Here is a 19,917-nt window from a genome sequence, read left to right on the forward strand (position 1 = left end):
CAACACTGATTTTAATTGTTTTACGATAAAGTTTATTTTTTTTAGCGACACAGTGGTTGTTACATTTAGTTTGACGCAATGGTCATTACTGTAATAATATTCGTCAATGAATCATCGACGATCATTGTTCTCTCGTAGAATATCACTGCTATTCTAACGTATCGTGTTTAAATAGTTTACAAAGAGTTACTGCTCGGTTACGGCTACGTTCGTCGCAGATGTCTTTGATCGTTGCATACATCTTATACGCTAATTATAGAAAATGTCACATCCTTTTACATTACCACAATATTTACACGGCAAAAGATACCATTCGTTGGCACCTAATTATTTGTTAGGCTACCTGTGTTCTTTTATTCTTTTTCTGTAAGTTGTCGGTACTAAAACGTATCTTAAATAGCAGCAATAAAAAAAAAATGTTAAAAATCTCCATCGACCTATGTTCTTGAAGTTGAAAGTCATTCGATGATGCCTATTTAAAGTATCCATAAGATTTGCAATTGTTATTGCAGTTGGCGGCAGACTTCACTGTAAGCGTCGACAAAAGTAGTTCCTAAATATTGAACCTCGAAGAAAGCGCTGCATCGTTACGGAAATACACTTAGACTAGGAAATTAATATACACTCTACAACAAATTTTAACAATCAGTCGGTACAATTAATACTTTCCTATTTTCTTTCATTAACCCGTCTCTGTGGTGCTAATTCTGATCATGCACCAATAGAATTCTTCGTTATGTATCATTACATAAATAACTTAGCTATAAGAATCAAATCGAGATTCGGTTTAGATCATCGAGACTCCAATTTCTTCGTTTGAAAAAGTCACTCATGATACAGACGGACAAATCTCCGTTAAATACTATAATTTAAAGAAAAACGAATAGTTAATTCTAGGAAACATTATCTTTTGACTGAAATTCTTCACGTGTTAGGAAAGATATTTTCTTCGGTTATCGCTTGCAGAACATCTTTAATCTTCTTTCTAATTATTAAAACTTTGTTCTATGTCCTGTGTCCTGTTCTCTTAGTGTCAAATAGTTATCTAGTACATGCTACATAGAAAATATTATTTCTTGGAATATACGATTAATCGTTTCAAAAATTAAACTGCAATTGCTTTACAAGTTTGGCCCGAATGTAGAAAACGCGTTAGTGATTACAGAACACATTACAACATGTCCGATGAATGCTTATACCTCAAGGAAGTCCTTTAACAATGTGACACGACGTTTCTCGGCAATATCCATTTGATTCTCAAGATCTCCACGATCCGTCGTTTCCGCATGTTCTATCTTCCAGGATAGATTTTCAATTTCAGCCTCCAACTGAGCTTGTTGGTACTCGAACTTCAAATAATAGCGCATCGTCAGCTCTCCCCATACAATACACTAATTCCTATTATATCGAACAAGGTTTTACCAATTCTTTACGCGGTCCAGGTTCCATATAGTAAGCATAAGGATAAGTATACTGCAACGTATAACGGCACCGTGCCAAAAGTGACGCAGCTTCAAACAAATGTTGCCAGTCGATCCAAGTTCCGCTTGCATTCATCACTTTTTTATTTATCCGCATTTTTATCCCCTCCAAAGTTTGTTCTTCAAGTTTTAATGATTTACTGTGATTCTCCCACTAATCAAATCGAATTGAAAAAAAGAACTAAATATTAATTTCTATTGGCTATACATGTTCTATACTTAAACTTACTCTCTCATAATAGTGAAGATATTTTTTGAGAGCTTCTCGAGCCTGTGCATGAACACTTTCATGAGCAATATTAGGATTTTCTTTGTAGCGGGAACATTCATAATATTCTGTTCCATGCGCTTTCCAATCTCCAAGGCACATCCAACAGAAGTCGTGTTTACAGTTATAGCATTGCATGTGATTGCAGCCACCATTCTTCTCTATGCAAATATGACATTTTGGACACTGCAAAATGTATATTCATTCTTTTATTAAACTGCAATCCCGTGCATATGTTAAATTTATGTACTAACATCTTTAGTGTGGGCACTAATGTAATTAGCCGTCTCAGAATCATCTGCACACTTTGTCAACCACTTCTTAATTGTGTTGCAGTCAGTTGGTGCATGGTAATCCATACCACATCGGAAGCTAGAAACATTGCATAACCTATTTAGGATCGAGTAAATCTCTATAAACACGTTATGGAATTTGCTGCATACCAAAATATAGTTTTACACGATGTACATATAACTCTTTTCGCCCGTTGTTCCTTTGATCGCATAACTATTTGACAATTGGGTCCAGGACAGAATCTCAATTGTGGGTGAGACTTCACATAGTCGCAAAAAGCAAATTGTTGATACCTTTCTCTCATGTTAGGCTTAGTAAGTAAAGACAGAACAAAGTCTTCCGGAGCTAGAACATCGCATTCTTGAGCCATACAGCTTATTCCTAAGGAAAATGAAAATATTTATTACTCGCGTCATACTATTAATAGGAACTGATAAGACTATAAAGAAACATGTCTTAATTCCAAGTTGAAACTACCATAGTTATTTATTATTCCTATTTGATCAACAACCTTACCTGTAGAGATACCTTGAGTTATTTGTACTTCAAAATGCATACACCAACAGTCTTTACAAAATGAATGTCCACAAGTTAATGTAGAAAACTTATCAGCCGGATAAACTGTAACACAAACTAAACACAATCCACCTCTTTGACCTTTCAATCCTGGCACTGTGTCCAACAGAGGCAATGGTTTTACTTTTGATTTAATTAATAAACTGGAAGCATTAGTACTATATTTTACGATGATATCTTGTAATGCCCAATTGTGCGCATGTAATAAAACTTTGGCTAGCGATGGTGTTATATGAAGACTATTACTTAAGAGTTCAACGTATTCATTTAAAAGTCTTTCCACCTCTTCGACTCGTAAACAATCATATACAGCATATTCTGGATCCTTTCTGTTTTGATCAGGATCTATGTCATTGTCAACTTCACCACCCCATGGTTGAACATTGTAATAGTCTTCGTAGCCTGGATCCCCGCAATCCGAATCAGAGCAATCCATTTCACTATCATACTCTTTGCTTGACATCTGCAACACAGGAAGTACAGTCTTTTCTTTTCATAAAAACTAATACCTCATTACACACTCTAAACAATATCACTCAATATGCAGGCTATACATGTGAGCACTCTGAGAGATTATCTCTCATAACCTCGTACAATCTATTATTTATTTACATGTATATATATACATATATATGTATGTACATATACATATACATAAATATACATATACATATATACACTGTGAAAGAATTATGCCAATTATACATTGAAAAATTGAATAAACATTTTATTGAACGATGAAGCAGAAGGGAAACATTTCCACGAATGTGCAAAGTTTCTTATCATATCATATAAGTTTTGTGAAATTCCTTTATTGAACAGTTTACAGAGAATGAAAATGAGAAGGTATTAGCAATTATTCGAAGAAAAGCGGTGCGTCCACCGTTTTAAAGTATTTTCAGCGAGCAAACGTAAACGCAGCGTCTTGATGTGACGTTTGGTAAACAATTTCACGGAATTTCGAACGCTGCGTCACAATTTAATCATCCGTTTCCTATCAAAATGTAATGCAACAACGGCAACCCACCTTTAGCGTCCTTATTTATCAAGAGAAATTCATTGATGTTTATATTTCGTGAGTGAAACGATAAAAGTTATTTAAAAGGCTTTATCGTAGCCGTCTAAAACTAGCAGTCACACCAGCGCATGGGTTCTATGTATATACTTCTAGTCTCTCATACCGAACGTACGATGCGAGCGATGTTGTAACAGATGATTTCATTTTAATCTGAGACCAGATAAGAATGTCAAAATTACCTGATGGAAAGCAGCTGAGGTATGTAGAGTAAACATTATTCTATAGGAAAATCTAATTAAGTTAAAATTCTATTCTGAAACGGGGAAAACTTATATTTCGCAATATTTACATGTTTGTTACATGTCCATTAATGAATCTTATAAAAAATTGTTCAATGTGTTACATGTATATCAATTTGATCACATTAAATTTTATCGAATATTCATATAATTTTCACGTATATCATTAAAAAAGATATAAATAACTGGAGTTATAACAAAGGTGTTCAAGAAAATATAATTTTCGTTTTATATATATATATATATATATATTTCGTTGCGATATGTCAAATAACAGCGTACTTTTGTAATATTAATAAAAGTATTTGCATATTTCATTCATACCGTACCCTTATTCGTGATAAATTAATATTGTAATTATATTATGTAGTTACATTAATGGGATATCTGACGTATAGTAAAAAAATTAAATCTATACTAGCTATAATATTTCTGATATGTACACAACTATAAGTATTAATTTTTGAAATTTACAATAAATTTACAATTCTTAATATTTAATTTTGTATAACTTTAAATGTTGTTCAAAATTTAAAAATTATATGCATTCAAAATCATAGACTACGTATAATATAGATTTGTCGTTCTATGGAGATCTATGTTCTAAAAGTATGTACCTACATGTTGAGAGATCATTGATTTTGATGACCTCATTATATATAATTTTATGATAACTTATAATAAAAAATGAAATATTGGATAAAATATATTTATATAAATATAAATTATGCAAAATGGAATTGTCATAAGCATCTACATTTGCTGTCTATTAAGGCAAATACTTAGCTAAATTAAAGATAAAGTTTTATACGTAACGTATCTTAGTGGTATATTGTTTGGAGAAGTTATAACAAGGAGAGGACACTTTGTATATATATACATTAAGGTATGAAAAGCAAAGAAAGTTGGGCATATTTTTTAACCAAAATCGTAGAACAACTACTTTTGAAGCCTAGGAATTTTGATCTGATTCCATTGGTAACTTTACTAGAGTTTCTCATAAAAGCTATATTAAGTCACTTGAAGTTGCCGTAGCATCGGTTCTCGATTCTCTCGTGTATAGAGCTGATCGAATTAAAATTCGTGGTCAACGAAACGTAACTCTTGCAACACTTGAGACACACAGCATAGCAGAAGACAGTGGAAAAACCGTTGGTGGCCTGTAGCCGTTAAATGGAAGACTAACGTAACCTAGACCGATAGCGTCCTTATTGGAGTTGTCCAGACTAGATCTGTTCCAATTCGAAGGTCCGCCGTTATTCAAAGAGTATTATGCAAAGTTTTGATACGTGCGAAAGGTAAGCGTTTTCGCATGAAAACAGAACTTACGCTTCGCTCTGCTGTTTAATGAATCGCACGATTGTTTGCGTTATATTGGATCCGATGCATCATCAGGCATCGGCTCGCCCCTAACTAATGCAGCTCCGTTTGAAATGCACGTTAGACATACGAATAAAGAACTTCTTCCACATGATCGATTAAGTATATAATTTCCTTCGATTTATATGATCATTTGCTACCTTCTCAGTTTTACCATCTTCGATTTATATCGTTCTTACGACAGTGTTTGAAAAAGACTTTAATTATATATTCCTGCTTATATATGTCATCATCTTCTCGTTCGCATTTGTCAAGTATTTTAAACGGTTCCGAAACAGATATCGGTTTGACAGGTAATATACTAAACAAAGTATATATACTGTTGAAAATGTTAGATTTTGTTTGTAATATTTGTGATATATTGCAAAAAATAACAATTTTTATATTTATTTTTCTGAATATTCCTATTATTTTTTTGTTTAAAGAGTAACATAAAATTTTACATTGGTCGATAGTTTTATTAATTGTGCTTCTTTGAATCTTTTTTGAAGCAATGATTTTCTTTTGTTTCAGAGTATAAAATAGTTTCGTTAAGAATATATAGTGTTAAGAATGGATCCTGCAACAGCTATAGCTCGTTCCAAGGAAAACATTCAACCGTTGCGATATGGTCGAAATGCTACACAGTTAGGGACTGCTCTGAGAGCACAAGAGGATATAGATGTTCAGCAGTTACTTCTACAGGAAAAGCAGTATGTAGAATGAAAATTAATTTTGTCCAGAGAATTTGTCAAAAGCTATTAATTTTTATGTGTCTACATTTTTAGAATGTATGAAGCTGCTATAAAAAATTATGAAGGAGATGATCCTTTAGAAAACTGGTATGAATATATACTGTGGGTAGAGCAAAGTCATCCAAAAAGTGGACACGAGTCTCACATTGGTAAACTTCTACAACAATGCTTAGCTATATTTGAAAAAGAGACCAAATATCACCAGGATCGTAGATATATACGTCTTTGGATTAATTATGTGAGCACTTTTGGAAACATTATCTGCTATACTTCTAAAGAAAGTGAACTTAGTAGAAATTTTGTTTGCAGATCAGCATGCAAAAGAATCCATTAGAACTATATCAACTTTTATACAATAATGGAATCGGCACTATGGTTGCAGATATGTATAGAGCATGGGCTTTTGAATTAGAACAGATAGAAGACTATAAACGGGCGGATAATGTTTATATAATGGGTTTGTCTGCCAAAGCAGAACCTCTAGAAGAATTGGATTATGCTCATAAGTATAAGTCGCAGCGTTTTCATACTTAAAAGAAAATTTTAACTCTGTGTAGAACTTATTAAATTCCTTGTTTTGTCTTCAGAAATTTTCAATTAGCAGTTGCGCGTAAAACCTTGGGTCACACTGATGATCGTAGCGAGAGGTCATTGTTTGAACAGCGTCAGGCTTTCAGCTCATTAAGAGCGATAAAAGCTGGAAAGAAAGTTAGTAGTGTGCGTACTGGGCATCGAGTACGCGAACACTGTCCAGGCACTGTTCCTCAAATTACTGCAGGAATGCATAGTGTAAATTCGAGGGTACTCATATACCAGGTATACAAATTTAAAACGGAATTTGGAAATAGAAAGTTTGAGTGTGAACGTTTACACGGAGATGTTTTTATTAGGACGATGTTCCTGCCGAATTGAAGAGTTCTATACTTGATCATGTTCCAGTAGAAGACACAGTTCACAAAGAGAATACTATTAAACCTGGTCCATGGAATAATGGACACAAACGATGTCCATTGATGACATCGATCACAAAGTCAGCTTTTAAAGGTGCAATTCTATTTGTATAGAAACTAGTATTAGTTAGATGCAGCGAACGCAATTTTATTCACTATTATTTAAACATCAGTTCACGAGGATCAACTGGACGAGTTTGACGGAAGCAAATTAAGATTATTCCCAAACCATACGTATTTTTTTGATGGCAGTAAATATTCCGAGTATTTAACAGTGCCTGTATTTGTACCCGATGCTCCAAATCCAAATATTATATTAAGACCGCATTATCCAAAAGATTTAGTGTACGCAAATAATATGGATATGAGCATGGAGGAAATTAGGGTCCAACGATATTTACAGAGGTAGCGATTATTTTCATGAATAATGATTCAAACTGTAAATGTAATTAAATTATCATGGCTACGTTTTAATTCCAGAGCACAAGCTTTAGAGAAACGAAACGAAACTCAAGATATAAGGGATGTTGAGTCACAGGTCCACCATAAAAACTACGAAGCTGAACAGCATGTCCATCACAAAAGTTTCGAAGCTGAACAACAAAAACACAATATATCCTTGCAAGAAATGTTAAGACAGAGACAAGAGTTCAAACAACAAGAAGAATTATCGGAGAGACAGAAAAAATTGCAACAACAAAGAGAAGCTGAGCAGTTCGAAATAGATAGACAGAGGCTTCAGGCCGAGCAAGAGAGGCTTCACAGGCAACAATACGAAGCGGAAAATCAAGCGTTAGAGAACCAAAGGCGCGAGGCAGAGCAAAGAGAGTTGGAAAGACTGGAAGCCGAACGAATCGAGGTGGAGAGAGCTGAAGCACAGAGGATGGAAGCAGAATTGAATTCACAACGTAAACTGCAAGCTTCTAATTTCTTGCATCAACATCATACGTCATCCTTAACTGCTGAACCAGAAGAACACTTGCTCGGACAAAGCATCACGGTTAATACGAAAGAAGCCATGTCGGTTGTACAGGATATGTGGCGTTCGCCGGACACAGGATCTTCAGTTCCCAATTTTCGTAATTCCATGACGCCTAGAATTCCAGACTCGAAAGTTTTGAAAATGTGTTTCGACATACATTTGGATAGCTCGATGACTCAGCATGCAATGTCTAGTAGTAAGCATCATTCAGGATACAACATACAGCCGTACAACGATCAGGAGAATCATCAAAATTATTCTACCCATCAACCTTATGCTGCTCAAGAACATCAGACCTCTTATAGTCCTGGATTACACAATACGTATCAATATCAAATACAGGTATAACATAGAAAATATATATTTAACGAAATACTTGTCGAATAGGAAGAGTATTTATAATAATTTTTTTTTTAAAATGAATGATTGCAGCAGCATCATGAGCAACAACAAGTACAACAATCTCATTCCCGGTCACATCATACTCAACACCACCAACAGTTGATGCAAACACACCAACAGGCTGCCCATGTAATGGCGCACCATCAGTCTCTTACACATCTGTCACATCTACAAAGCCACAGCCAGATCCAACACCATCAAAGCCACCATTCTCAGCAACATCAACCGTCGCCTAATCAACATCTTCATCATCAGTCGCATCAGCATATGCAGCACATGCAACACACTGTTTACAGCAGCATGGCTCCGAACGATATCCCGTACCAACAGTATCCCTCACAACTGGAGTCTACATTATTGCAGCACAACGTGGAGCCTCAGAAACAACTCCATTACTCTCCAAACAACGATCCCGATATTGAAACTAGCAAACCATATAGAATGCCTCCCGAGTTGCCCTATATAAAGTCCCCCGGTATGAATCGCAGAGACATAAAGTATCTCGAAGGCGCTGAAGACAAAGAGAACGCTATTGTAGTTGATTATAATGGACCGATAGAAGAGAACATGACATCCAAGCCGGTCGACGAAAACAATTTATACATTGACGAAAGCCTTGGTATTAGTCCACTGACGGGCAACAATGATACATGTTACACCGAAGCATTTAATACGCAACTAACTAGCTCTACACCTATGACTAATCATTTTAGACAATCCTACAAACCAGCCGAAGGAACTTCACAATATGTAAACCAGTGCTCAGCACCTCAACCGTATGTAATATGTTTTATTTTCACTGGCATAGATCCAGCGCTATATATAATATTCATTTGCAATGACTTAAACTTTATAGAGCTACAGAGGTACCCAACGCAGAAGGTGAAGAAAAATTAAGTGTTATATTAGAATCTACTAGGGAATATATCTCGAGCAGTTCCAGCAGCAGTGGCCACATCAGGACTGCCGCATCGGGTTTCACTTTCACCAAAGAAGATTTGGTTCCTATAAAAGAACAAGGTAGCATTAATCGACTACATATGAAATCGATTTGCTTGTTGCCAATAATAAAGTGTATTTTTCTTTCTTCGTTTAGGTGAAAGTGATGAAGGTACAGACATCACGTTGCCTTCCACTCAACCCTATGAACAAACGCTCCAAGCCCAAATACAAGCTGTACATGCCCAAAGCCCTCGTACCGTGCAACGTAACGTAGATCAAATTACTTCTGAGATCAAGAAGAATTGCGATCTACGAAAATCGATCAACTTCAAATTAAACGAAGTGGAGGAACAAGAAAAACCTGATACGATGGAATGTGAAGAGCACCACGAGCCTATGGAACAAGCCGAGGAAGAAATCTTTCAATTCCCTTCAGGAGATCTAAATCCATTTGACAAAGGCTTGATAGCCAGCCTTTTAAAGAAAATTAAATTCCCTCAACCACACCACGCAGAAGGATATGTGAGATTAGATACTAATTTAAATAAGCTTGTGCCTTCTACTACGGTTATGCTCGGTCAGTGTACTTCTGTATGACAGAATTATTAGATTGTGGAATTAATTTTATAGAATCGATTCACATAATTTACGTATTCGATGTACACAGGTAATGAAACGTACGATTTGGCAAAGTGCCTTGGGAAGGGAATGTATGGTACAGTATTTAGTGCAGCAAATCTCCAAACAGGTCAAACGGTTGCTTTGAAAACTCAAAAACCTGCCTGGGTTTGGGAATTTTATATCACTAGAGAAATCAAAGCTCGCCTCACAAATCCACACGTGGTATTGTATAATATTACTTGACTGTCACGGATAAGAAATTAATTAGCCAATCATAATACTAATATGATTTTGTTGTTTCCAGCTACGCGGATTTATGGATGTTTCGATGGCATACGTTGCAAACAACAGCAGTGTACTAGTCTCAGAGTACTCCAGATTTGGGACATTGTTAGCAGTAACGAATCAAATAAAAATCGCAACAGGTAAACCGTTGGTGGAACACTTAGCTATATTCTTCACAATCGAAATGTTGCAAATTGTGGAGTACTTACACAAATGCCAAATAATACACGGGGACATTAAGCCAGATAATTTTCTGTTGATGCGTTTGTACGTATTTTCTTAACATAGCGTGCACCGATAATTATATTCGTTTAGATCACATAAGTTGTAAAACGTGTTGATTCGTAGACCTACGGAGGATGTAAGACCAACAATACAGCTAATCGATTTCGGGTGTAGTATAGATATGAGTCTGTTGCCAGAAAAGACAACATTTACTCAAGTCATAAAAACAGAAGATTTCACATGCATCGAAATGCAAACAGGTAGACCCTGGACATACCAGACGGATTTGTATTGTTTAGCCGCAACGAGTCATTGTTTGCTATTTGGTAACTATATGAGAGTTTCGAATATAAGCGGTCGTTGGTTCATTACCACAAAAATACCAAGGTATAAATAACTGACACAAATTATATTATATTTACCAACTACGAATAAGAATATACTTTAATTTATAATTGTTCAAATGAATCTAGGTACATGAAGAGATCAGCGTGGGAGCAATTCTTCATAGAGTTATTAAACGTTGAGTCCTGCGATAAAATGCCTGATCTGTCTAAATTGCGCAATATGATGGAGGAAACATTAGCGAAAATGACAGAAACGCAACAAAAAATTAGAAACTTTGTCAATATTCTGAACAACCGATAACACTTACTCAATGTGCTGTATCGAATGTTATGTTCCAATTTGTGCACATACTTAGCGAAGAAGCAGAAGAGGAAGAGAACAAGAAGGAGAATTAATATTATTATGCTATTTATTATAAAAGTTAATATTACAGTGATATATGTACTACACAGTTAATAATACATGAAAAAATGCACTTTATGGCCTGCTTCGTGGAGGCTCTAACGAACTATATTGCTTGCACATAATTAATTCGACTAGGAATACTAAATATTTGATTCAATTATAAAAAAAAAAGGAAAGAGAGAAAAAATAATGAGAGGTAAACATGATAAACTTTTATATTACTGACATTTTGTGCGCCATACATTATAAAAATGTCTTTCAAGATACCTCGTGACGCAGTACCTGGATGTTAGCATCTGTCACGTAAATTATGTAAAGACAGATTTGTATAATAAAGTTGAGTAAAAAAGAACAAGACTTCAAGAACACGAGATATGTAAAAAAAAAATAATATTTATAATACAATGCACGTGTGATAAATGCGGGCAGTTTATCTATGTATGTAGTGTTTATATCTTATATATAAAATAAACTTTTGTTTTACGGATTTTCAAATTTCTTACGCGCACGTATGTTCTAACGAGTTTTATTGGAAAGAGAGACTTTTAATTATTACCGTCGCACATTCTGTAAAAACAATAAAAATATTTTTATTACAATCTATTGATCTCAACGCAAACATTTTGTTCCGTTTTAGCTATCATTTTAAAATTTTGTTTTAAACTTATTTTTTAATGAAATGTGATTTTGTTTCGAATGTGCAGGCTTATTCGCCAGTATCCACTAAACAGGCCTTTATGTAGTATATTTTACAAAAATAAAAAAATTTATTGTATTAGAAATATGCAAACGATAAAACCTTCGGATTTATGTTCAAAATATTCAATTTTAAATTTTATAAAATGCACAGGAACACTAGGTTGTCCATTGTTTAAATAATAATATAAGCTATATGTATAGCATTACAGACCTATAAATAATAATGGACATCCTATTGTTCTCGATTAAAAATTTCTCAGAATATGCCTTATCTTATTTTCGACGGTGCAACATACAAAATGTTTAGATTCTAATAAAATATTATATTACATATAAATATTCGCCATGCCATGTAATAAAAGAGAAATGACCGAAAAAAAGTGAAGTATGGTACACGGCTCGAATTAGATTTAGTTATAAACCGAGAGAAGCATTGTCTCGTCAGTAGGTGACATTTACTACCATTAATTTACTTATTTTTATAAATATTAGAAAAATATATTTCTCTTTTGAAATGTTTGATCGTATTTAAAAGTCGTTTTTGTTTCATAGATTTCGTCGCATATAATTGATAAGTGTATGTTACAACAACCGTGAAATCCTAACAATTCAGTCATCATAGTCCAGATTCTATACTCTACGTAATTTCGTAACGTTGGCAATTAATAAAATTGTATATCTTCTTACACTGTTACACTATAGCAGTCCATTACAATATTACATACATACCAAGCTACACTTGTATTAGAACATTAAATTGCTATACGTACAATTATTTACATAAGATGACCGTTTGTTAAAAAAATTATCATACTAATAATGTAAAAACAGTTTCAGTTTTCAATTTTTGGCGTACAGTTTCGTTCAAGACAACCGTGATCACAATGCAACATTGCACAGGCAGCGCTGAATTTTCATAACCATAAATAATACAATTCGATTCTTTTCCCTTCAAGTTTTACCGTAAAACTTCCGATTCAATAAATATAACAGCAAGTTCACGTTAACCTTTGCTTTACCAAACATGTCCATGATCGGCGATCCCTCGAATTGTAATTCGAGTAACTTTTGTATGTCGATGTCAATTTTCTCCATTTCCACACCCATAAATTTACAACGGACACTAAAAAGGCCACTATGCTCCGTCGGACTGATCTCGAATATTACATTTTTGAACTGTGCTTGCGGAAGTCCATCGACTTCCAATAGCACGCCTTTTTCCTGTAACTTTGCGGCAGAGTATTTTAATGTCATCTTGGACCTTAGTTTTCCATGACTGTTCTTTTGAATCGCTTTGAATGCGCGCAAAGATCTGTAATTAATTCTTCTAAAGACAATGATCGAAAACATAAAAATGCGTACAGATTCTGCAAAGTCGATCAAGGTCATACATACCCTTTTCCCGTATGCAAGTTCTCCAAACACCGCTGTATGTATTCATTATAATATTCGACCTGTTCTTGGTAATATTTGCACTTTTCTTCCAGCCTCTGTTTAGTTATTCGTAACATCTGTAATTCTTTATTTCGAATAATACGATACTTTCCTTTGTTGCAAAGATCCTTGGCTACTGCTGTGATAATATTCTGATATCCGTCTGCTTGGCTGACCCATCCTCCAAGTTCCAATTTATTAAGATACGCGCGCAGTTGTTGCTTACAGTCGTTTAAGGATGAGCTAAATAAGATCTCCACTTCAATTACATTCTTATTTTCCAGCTCGATCATTTTCCATTTTAATTACATATTAATTTCACCTTTTATGAATAATGTTCAGTGTAGGGGACATACTGGAACATTTGACGTCGTACAATTTTTCCTGAACAGGCGAACAGGTAGTTTCTAATGCTTCCACTAAGGTTTGCCCTTTCAAGAATTGGAGAACCGAAACTAACAACTCCTTGGTTTTGATGAAAAGTTTGTTCAAGTTAGCGTCTTCGTCTTCCGGTACTTGGAATTTGTTGGTGAGTACCAGACACACTTCCGTTTTCCCGAAACGAGCCAAATTTGCTTCGCTCGTGTTCTCGGCTAATAAATACAAATCATTTTTACATGTGTTTCATTTGTACATCGTACATATGTTATACGGTATTATTATACAATACTTACAGATGCCAAGTAAAGAATGCAGAGTGGGCGCAGGACCAAGATCGTCCAGTAAATCATGCAAAGGATCCATTGGATCCACCGCTATTTGATCCTGATACTCTAGCATAAGACAGTGAGTATCACAAATTTCCTATAATTCGAACGAACAATAATATATTTTCTAAGTTCATCTTTCGTATTCTTCAAAACATAAGAAGTTACTTACTTGTAATGAAATATAAATTTCGGGTTTGTGGATTAATGTAGCTTCAGTGTATTCATGAATGCAAAAGTGCTCCTTCAAATCTTCTATACGACAACAATAGCGGAAAAAGTTTTTGAACTTCTCGTGGCACTCGATTATAAATGAATTTAAACAGACTAAATGCGTTGCCTCTTCTCCAAACTGAAACAAAGTTCCATGCTGCACATTTCTTCCCTCTACTTCCATAGATTTGTAATTTTTAAATCAAACATTACCCCTTTTTTGGACGCTGCAAATTGTAATATTTTTGCAATACTTGCTAAATTTCTTCGTTGATCGTTTGATAATGACCGGTCTATCGGTAATGTAATTATATCGAAAGCATCTGGTGCTACAATTGCCGCGTTAATGAAGTGATAATAAATCAGATTTCCGACTACTTTCAATATATCTTTTTCCGGAGCATTTGGAAATTTCTCGGTTAAGGAATCATTCAAAATCTTCGCCATGTACAACATTCCGTACGGTATCAGATCTCTGGATTCAGTAATTTTCGTTAAGAACTCTAAAACAGTACTTTGCAACAATTGTATTCCTTTGTTCAGCCTTATCCGCACTTGTTCGTAATTTAAGGCTTGTTGTTGTGTTACAGTATATGGAAGATCCCTATAAAAGAAAGGAAATATAGAACCAAAATAGAATTCTATGTATGCGATAAATTTACTCGACCTACAATGTTTCTCCAGTTTCCATTTCTAACTGATTTCTCCAGCATTTGTATATATCCACAGGATTTGTTTCAATGTTCAACGCTCGGTCAGCTAAAATTTTCTCAATAATCGGACCTACAATTTGCCTCAAAGCTCTTTGGCCATTTAATTGTCGTGCGTAATTTACTACCATTTTTAGAACAAGCGGATTTCCTGTCACAACTTCGGACGGTTTTTGAAATTTGGACCTGCAATTGTATTATTCTTTATGCCCTTTAGTTCTATCGTAGCCTTTGCGAAGCTGAAGTTTTACCTAATTTCCTCTTGCAAAGCGCTTCCAAATAGTTTCAATAATAAATATTCTTCCCTAATATTCGAGCCGAAGTTAAACAATGTCAGAATTACATTCTGAAGAAATTTGTTCGTTTTGCTTTGGGGCAAGAGAAACAGCAACTTCGATAAATACATAGGATTAGTTTGTAAAGCGTAAAACAAATGTTGATATCCTTCCAACATTTTCCGACCTTCTTTTGTCAACGATTTTAGACCCTTATGCGATGTGGTACCATCAACGAGTATGCTTTTTTGCTCCCTATTCGAATGTTTCTGTTTTGCAAGAGTCTCTAAACTTTTCCCATGTGCTATAACATCCTGGAAATTTATTAAAAAATATTATGTACTGCTATAGACGACTGTCGATTTTAATTTCTTTGAACAACATTACTTGTAACGTAATTCTATTTTGAATAAGTAATCCTATTTTTATGTCCATACTGTCTAACTGCTGTGATAAAACTTGATTATGTCTAATGCTTTTAACTACTTCGTGCTTCAGGTGCTGCAAGAATAATTTTTGTATTACAGTAAAATAATAAAATCATTACATAAATGTATATAGCACTACATCATACTTGTAATTGTAAATCTCTATCGTAATCTTCTGCATTAAAATTCAGAATCCCTGAGAAGTGTCGAACAACAGGGAAAGGTGGTTTATCCATGTGTAAAAGCGAACGAAAAGCTCGTCTTTCTGCACGACCACGCCATACAGCTTGTATTCTCATAATCTTTTCCTCCTACAATATATTAACAATTTTATATATCAAATAAACTAGGATTATCTTCACTGTGTACACGTTTGAATTAACAAATATACTTTACATGTTTTTTATAACGTTCCAATGTATCTTCAATCCGAGTTTTAAATTTCAAATATGCATTGTGACAATTTTCTGTTTCTCGTTTACGTTTGTCTTCTAGCATTTGAATATATTTTCTTCGCTGAATTAAACCTCTCCACCACGATTGTATCTCGACAATTTTATGCATGTTCCCGCGAAAGTAAGCAAGCCTATCAGAGATTCGTTTGCGAATCAAGTAGCCCCGAATGTGTGCTTGCAATCGTATTATTTGTTCATTTATCTTGTACATATCGTGTTCCCTTATTGTAGTACTTCTTACTATTCTCTAGAAGCAATCACATGTCTTTGTTATTTTAAATTCTCTTTGAGAAATTAATATTTATGAGATACCTTTATATCTTCCATATTGATGTAATGTGTTTCTGATATATTTTTGGGACAGTCCCATGTGTAATTATATTTCTGTAGGTCCAAATACGATTCATTGCCTTTAGGCGTAATGAAACGTACCAGCGAACAATTGTTATTTTCACCCTAAAATATAGTAATTATAATATTGTATTGCATTTAATACTTGATGTTTGTTTCAGCAATATACCTTGACTCTTTTTAAGTCGCACAGATTTCGAAAACATTCTGCCTTGTATTTATCCGGTATTTTAAAGCCAAACGTTTGAAGACAATTGATTGTAAATATCGCATCGCTTTTCTCCAAACCTAAATTCACTTGCGACAAAAAAGTACACGCTGCAAGAAATTGAACTACGTTAATAATGCGCTAAATATAGTGCATAAACAAATAAATTTGTATATGAAGTACACCATTCTGAACGGTTTCAGCCTCTGTGGCAACGATTTCTGTTATTGCTTCTACATCTTCAAACCATAACTCGGAACCATCGGAATGCTTTTCTGTCAGACATTTTTTAAATAATTTCAAATAGAGAGACGCATCGCCAGGTGAGGTGGGCTTCTGTAATTTCAGAGCAGTGTCTTTCAAGGCAGTTAATATTCCGTTTCGATCATTTTCCATAACAGCTACATTTAATTGTCGTAAAACTTGTATGACTGCAATGACAGAATTATTGTGAATAAACAATTAGATATTTATAGAAAAAGCTACATGAAAAGTGGATGTAATGTACCATCGTCGTCATTTTGACATTGTTGATTAACAATGTCAATACATTCTTGAATATCGATGTACGTCAGCAAAGGACACTCTTCGGAATTGATTTGTTTTTGACATCGAACCGCTGCCAGTGCTCTATAATATTTTTCCTTATTCTCATAATCCAATTCCTATGATGTGACGGGAATGAAATTATTTAGCTATTATAAGTCGTTTGAGATATAATTATACTCACAGAGACATGGCAATCTGGATTTGACAGTGCTTGATAAACCAAGTCCGAGTTTCCAGTATCTACAGCTTCACTAATCTGCGCGATCAACGACAATACGCGTAGACTAACTACTATATCACTGTACGAAAGGTCATTCTAACAAAAAAATTGTTTGCATTAATAGTAGATCATTATAGATACTAAAAATTGTATTGTGCATATTCACCCGAGACTCTGTACGGTCCGCTTTCATTTCTTCGTAATATAGTGGTATTGCAAATTCATTGATTCTATCTGATAATCCAAGATCAATATTTTTCAGAGCATCATTAAAATCAGTCGGCACTCCAATTTCTAGTATCGAATTCAAATGTTTGACTGCATCGTTGCCTGTGTAAAAGATAATACAGAATATAGATAGTATAAAACAGTAACATATAGAAATTGGCAAGTTTATTATGTTGTACTGACGTTTACGAATTTTCAGAGCAAGTTTGTTTGCTTCGTCAATTCTTTTTTGAAGTAGTTCTTTCCAATGATGTTGATTTTCTGAATATATATTATTCCATTCAGAACTTTCCAGTAATTGCATTAACTGTTCTTTATACAATTCTGTATTCTCATGCAATACATTCTATCGAAAAACAATTATACTTGTTAGTACTTCTACAAAAAGTTGTGTTATTAAAAAGATAATAGCATGAAACATACTTTTAAACTTAAGACAGGTGTTTCTAAGGCATTGAAAAATTCATTACTTTTATTGTGGACAGAACGTGCTATGTCCTTTACTGCGCATTGAACTAAAAAAAAATTCTTGGATAAAAACGAAATGATATTTTTATTAATTAATATCTAACATATAATGCCTACCATTGATGAAATTAATATGTCCTTGAATTTCTGCTTGAGTTAGAAGTTCATCATATACATCTTGTACATAACTATCGTTGAGGGACTACCAAAAATATATTTTTAATAACTAATTATTAATATATTTCAATATTTTTTACTTACTCTGTTAAGAGCAGTTTGTGTCTTAGATTCTTTAGCTTCCCGTAAAGTGTCAGCATATATTTTGATGTAGTCAGATTTAACATTGTTCAACTGTACTACCTTATTCTGGAGTGTATTTAGTATTTTGTCATAATCCTTAAGAGATAAGAAACAATTAGTACATATTTTAAATACAATTTAAATTAATTTAAAACTATAAATAATCGATATACCTTTTCTGTTATTGCTTGATTGATTGCTATAACTGCAGCATGAAGAGTGGCAGCATCAATTTCCATGCTACTTGCTAAAAGGCCCCCAATTTTTTGAAAAGATGGCATCTGTATTCCATATTTTTTTAGCTCTCTACTGACTGCATTTATCTCTTCCTCTAAGAGATGTAAAATAATATTTTATGTTAATATAATCAATTTTAAGAACTTTCTATATTCTATACCTGTAAAATTCACTTTCCCATATAGGTCCTGTATTTGTGGAGCCTTTCCCAATTTAAATAAATGTGTGCTTAGTGCATGAATACAATATATTACCCTTGGCATATTTTTCTTATCATATATATCAGTCGTCTCAGGTTGGAAAGTCTGTTAAAACAATGGTCTTACCGCTTATCATGCTTAGTATATTGTTTTGATTGTTGTAGAACATATACATACCAACGGCAATTGCATGGATTTCAAAGACTTTAAAAAATAGTTGATATTATCGGTATGTCGAAATTGTAAACCAGCTACTCCATAACGTTTCTGTTCAGGGTCATAGATTTTATTGAACGGTAGAGTCTCAGGAGCCATAAAATGAGCAAGTTTCGCCAAGTATACACCATTTCTTAAATTTTCTTCTAGTTCGGTGGTGGGTGGAAGTGTTTCCCTCAAACAAGCTTCCAGCCATCTAAAAAAGTAGCACAGTACTTTTCAAAAACAAATAGTAATAGTCTGCTAGTGGTGATTGTTAAACGTTTTACTTTTTAGCTTCTTCTAAGTGGCAAAGGTATTCATATGCGAGGATATTTTGACGTTCTTCATCCATCTTTTCCGCTGACTTACGAGTGTCCATACCTGGATCATATTATTGTCTAATTAAGGCAAAATCAATCGGTTCATAATAAAAACGGTATGTTTCTACACGAGCTACCGGCGAATGAATTTTGACACATGTTTTAATGCATATCGTATGGCTTGAATGTCAATGTTTATACTGATAATCCATCCTACCTTTTTCATAGTGAATTAACTTGTTATCGATGTCGGTCATGTCGATAAAATAACGAAATACGATTAGCAAATGATAACGAGACGGTTCATTAAATCGTTAAATCTCACAAATTTAAACTTGTTCAAATTTCTAGAGCAAGGCAGTTCGGAACAGGAGTACCAATTATAGACTTCGTCTCGTTCTTGAATTTCATTGCGCGAAACATCGCTGCATGCACTTGATTGGTTTATTTTAAAAATCACTATCCGCAAACTTCAGATTCTATCATTGTTCAATTTCCCGCCCAAAA

The 19,917-nt window shown here is 34.2% G+C and overlaps 3 protein-coding genes across 9 annotated transcripts; 1 reads left to right on the plus strand and 2 right to left on the minus strand.

Moving 5' to 3' along the window:
* Window positions 1–9: 9 nt before the first annotated feature.
* ari-2 (E3 ubiquitin-protein ligase ari-2) lies at window positions 10–4,005 on the minus strand. Of its 3 annotated transcripts, none has more exons than XM_076523489.1 (8): window positions 3,877–4,005; window positions 2,560–3,082; window positions 2,193–2,424; window positions 2,004–2,121; window positions 1,711–1,935; window positions 1,423–1,635; window positions 1,200–1,349; window positions 10–862 (listed from the first exon to the last, which is right to left on the minus strand). In XM_076523489.1, exons 1-8 carry the CDS (start codon window positions 3,910–3,912, stop codon window positions 830–832), a joined length of 1,530 nt encoding a protein of 509 aa, XP_076379604.1. In that variant the 5' UTR covers window positions 3,913–4,005; the 3' UTR covers window positions 10–829. The 3 variants fall into 3 exon arrangements, with proteins under 3 accessions (XP_076379604.1, XP_076379605.1, XP_076379606.1); XM_076523490.1 differs by lacking the exon at window positions 3,877–4,005 and adding an exon at window positions 3,647–3,834; XM_076523491.1 differs by lacking the exon at window positions 3,877–4,005 and adding an exon at window positions 3,503–3,580.
* On the plus strand, window positions 3,877–11,697 carry LOC117229219 (uncharacterized). 5 transcript variants are annotated; one of them, XM_033485540.2, is made up of 15 exons: window positions 3,877–3,895; window positions 5,830–6,008; window positions 6,084–6,288; window positions 6,360–6,556; window positions 6,638–6,866; window positions 6,941–7,094; window positions 7,174–7,405; window positions 7,481–8,324; window positions 8,415–9,160; window positions 9,241–9,404; window positions 9,481–9,903; window positions 9,994–10,169; window positions 10,252–10,499; window positions 10,581–10,844; window positions 10,931–11,697. In XM_033485540.2, the coding sequence occupies exons 2-15, from the start codon at window positions 5,869–5,871 to the stop codon at window positions 11,103–11,105; spliced, it is 4,197 nt and encodes a 1,398-aa protein (XP_033341431.2). In that variant the 5' UTR covers window positions 3,877–3,895; window positions 5,830–5,868; the 3' UTR covers window positions 11,106–11,697. The 5 variants fall into 5 exon arrangements, with proteins under 5 accessions (XP_033341431.2, XP_033341432.2, XP_033341427.2 ...); XM_033485541.2 differs by lacking the exon at window positions 3,877–3,895 and adding an exon at window positions 4,962–5,234 and having other exon boundaries at window positions 8,418–9,160; XM_033485536.2 differs by lacking the exon at window positions 3,877–3,895 and adding an exon at window positions 4,965–5,234.
* Window positions 11,197–19,767, minus strand: LOC117229218 (ras GTPase-activating-like protein IQGAP1). Its single transcript, XM_033485535.2, has 26 exons — window positions 19,628–19,767; window positions 19,378–19,471; window positions 19,070–19,304; window positions 18,853–18,997; window positions 18,629–18,786; window positions 18,417–18,551; window positions 18,273–18,357; window positions 18,111–18,202; window positions 17,871–18,033; window positions 17,626–17,789; window positions 17,421–17,555; window positions 17,199–17,355; window positions 16,876–17,121; window positions 16,652–16,800; window positions 16,444–16,587; window positions 16,073–16,378; window positions 15,823–15,987; window positions 15,636–15,749; window positions 15,225–15,562; window positions 14,935–15,159; window positions 14,477–14,867; window positions 14,223–14,402; window positions 14,018–14,147; window positions 13,666–13,936; window positions 13,305–13,586; window positions 11,197–13,221 (listed from the first exon to the last, which is right to left on the minus strand). Exons 1-26 carry the CDS (start codon window positions 19,665–19,667, stop codon window positions 12,861–12,863), a joined length of 4,905 nt encoding a protein of 1,634 aa, XP_033341426.2. The 5' UTR covers window positions 19,668–19,767; the 3' UTR covers window positions 11,197–12,860.
* Window positions 19,768–19,917: the final 150 nt, after the last annotated feature.

Source organism: Megalopta genalis, chromosome 7 (genome assembly GCF_051020955.1).
Source record: "Megalopta genalis isolate 19385.01 chromosome 7, iyMegGena1_principal, whole genome shotgun sequence".
Taxonomy (NCBI): Eukaryota; Metazoa; Arthropoda; class Insecta; order Hymenoptera; family Halictidae; genus Megalopta; species Megalopta genalis.

Coding starts and splice junctions, on each gene's coding strand:
- ari-2 (XM_076523489.1), bottom strand. CDS start 3,912: ATGTTTACTCTACATACCTCAGCTGCTTTCCATCAG. Junction 2,425..2,559: donor AACTCAAGGTATCTCTACAG/GTAAGGTTGTTG, acceptor CATTTTCCTTAG/GAATAAGCTGTATGGCTCAA. Junction 1,350..1,422: donor CTGGACCGCGTAAAGAATTG/GTAAAACCTTGT, acceptor TATTATTTGAAG/TTCGAGTACCAACAAGCTCA.
- LOC117229219 (XM_033485540.2), top strand. CDS start 5,869: ATGGATCCTGCAACAGCTATAGCTCGTTCCAAGGAAAACATTCAACCG. Junction 6,009..6,083: donor TTACTTCTACAGGAAAAGCA/GTATGTAGAATG, acceptor CTACATTTTTAG/AATGTATGAAGCTGCTATAA. Junction 6,289..6,359: donor TACGTCTTTGGATTAATTAT/GTGAGCACTTTT, acceptor TTTTGTTTGCAG/ATCAGCATGCAAAAGAATCC.
- LOC117229218 (XM_033485535.2), bottom strand. CDS start 19,667: ATGACCGACATCGATAACAAGTTAATTCACTATGAAAAAG. Junction 18,787..18,852: donor TGGGAAAGTGAATTTTACAG/GTATAGAATATA, acceptor TACATCTCTTAG/AGGAAGAGATAAATGCAGTC. Junction 15,563..15,635: donor AAAATAGAATTACGTTACAA/GTAATGTTGTTC, acceptor ATAAATTTCCAG/GATGTTATAGCACATGGGAA.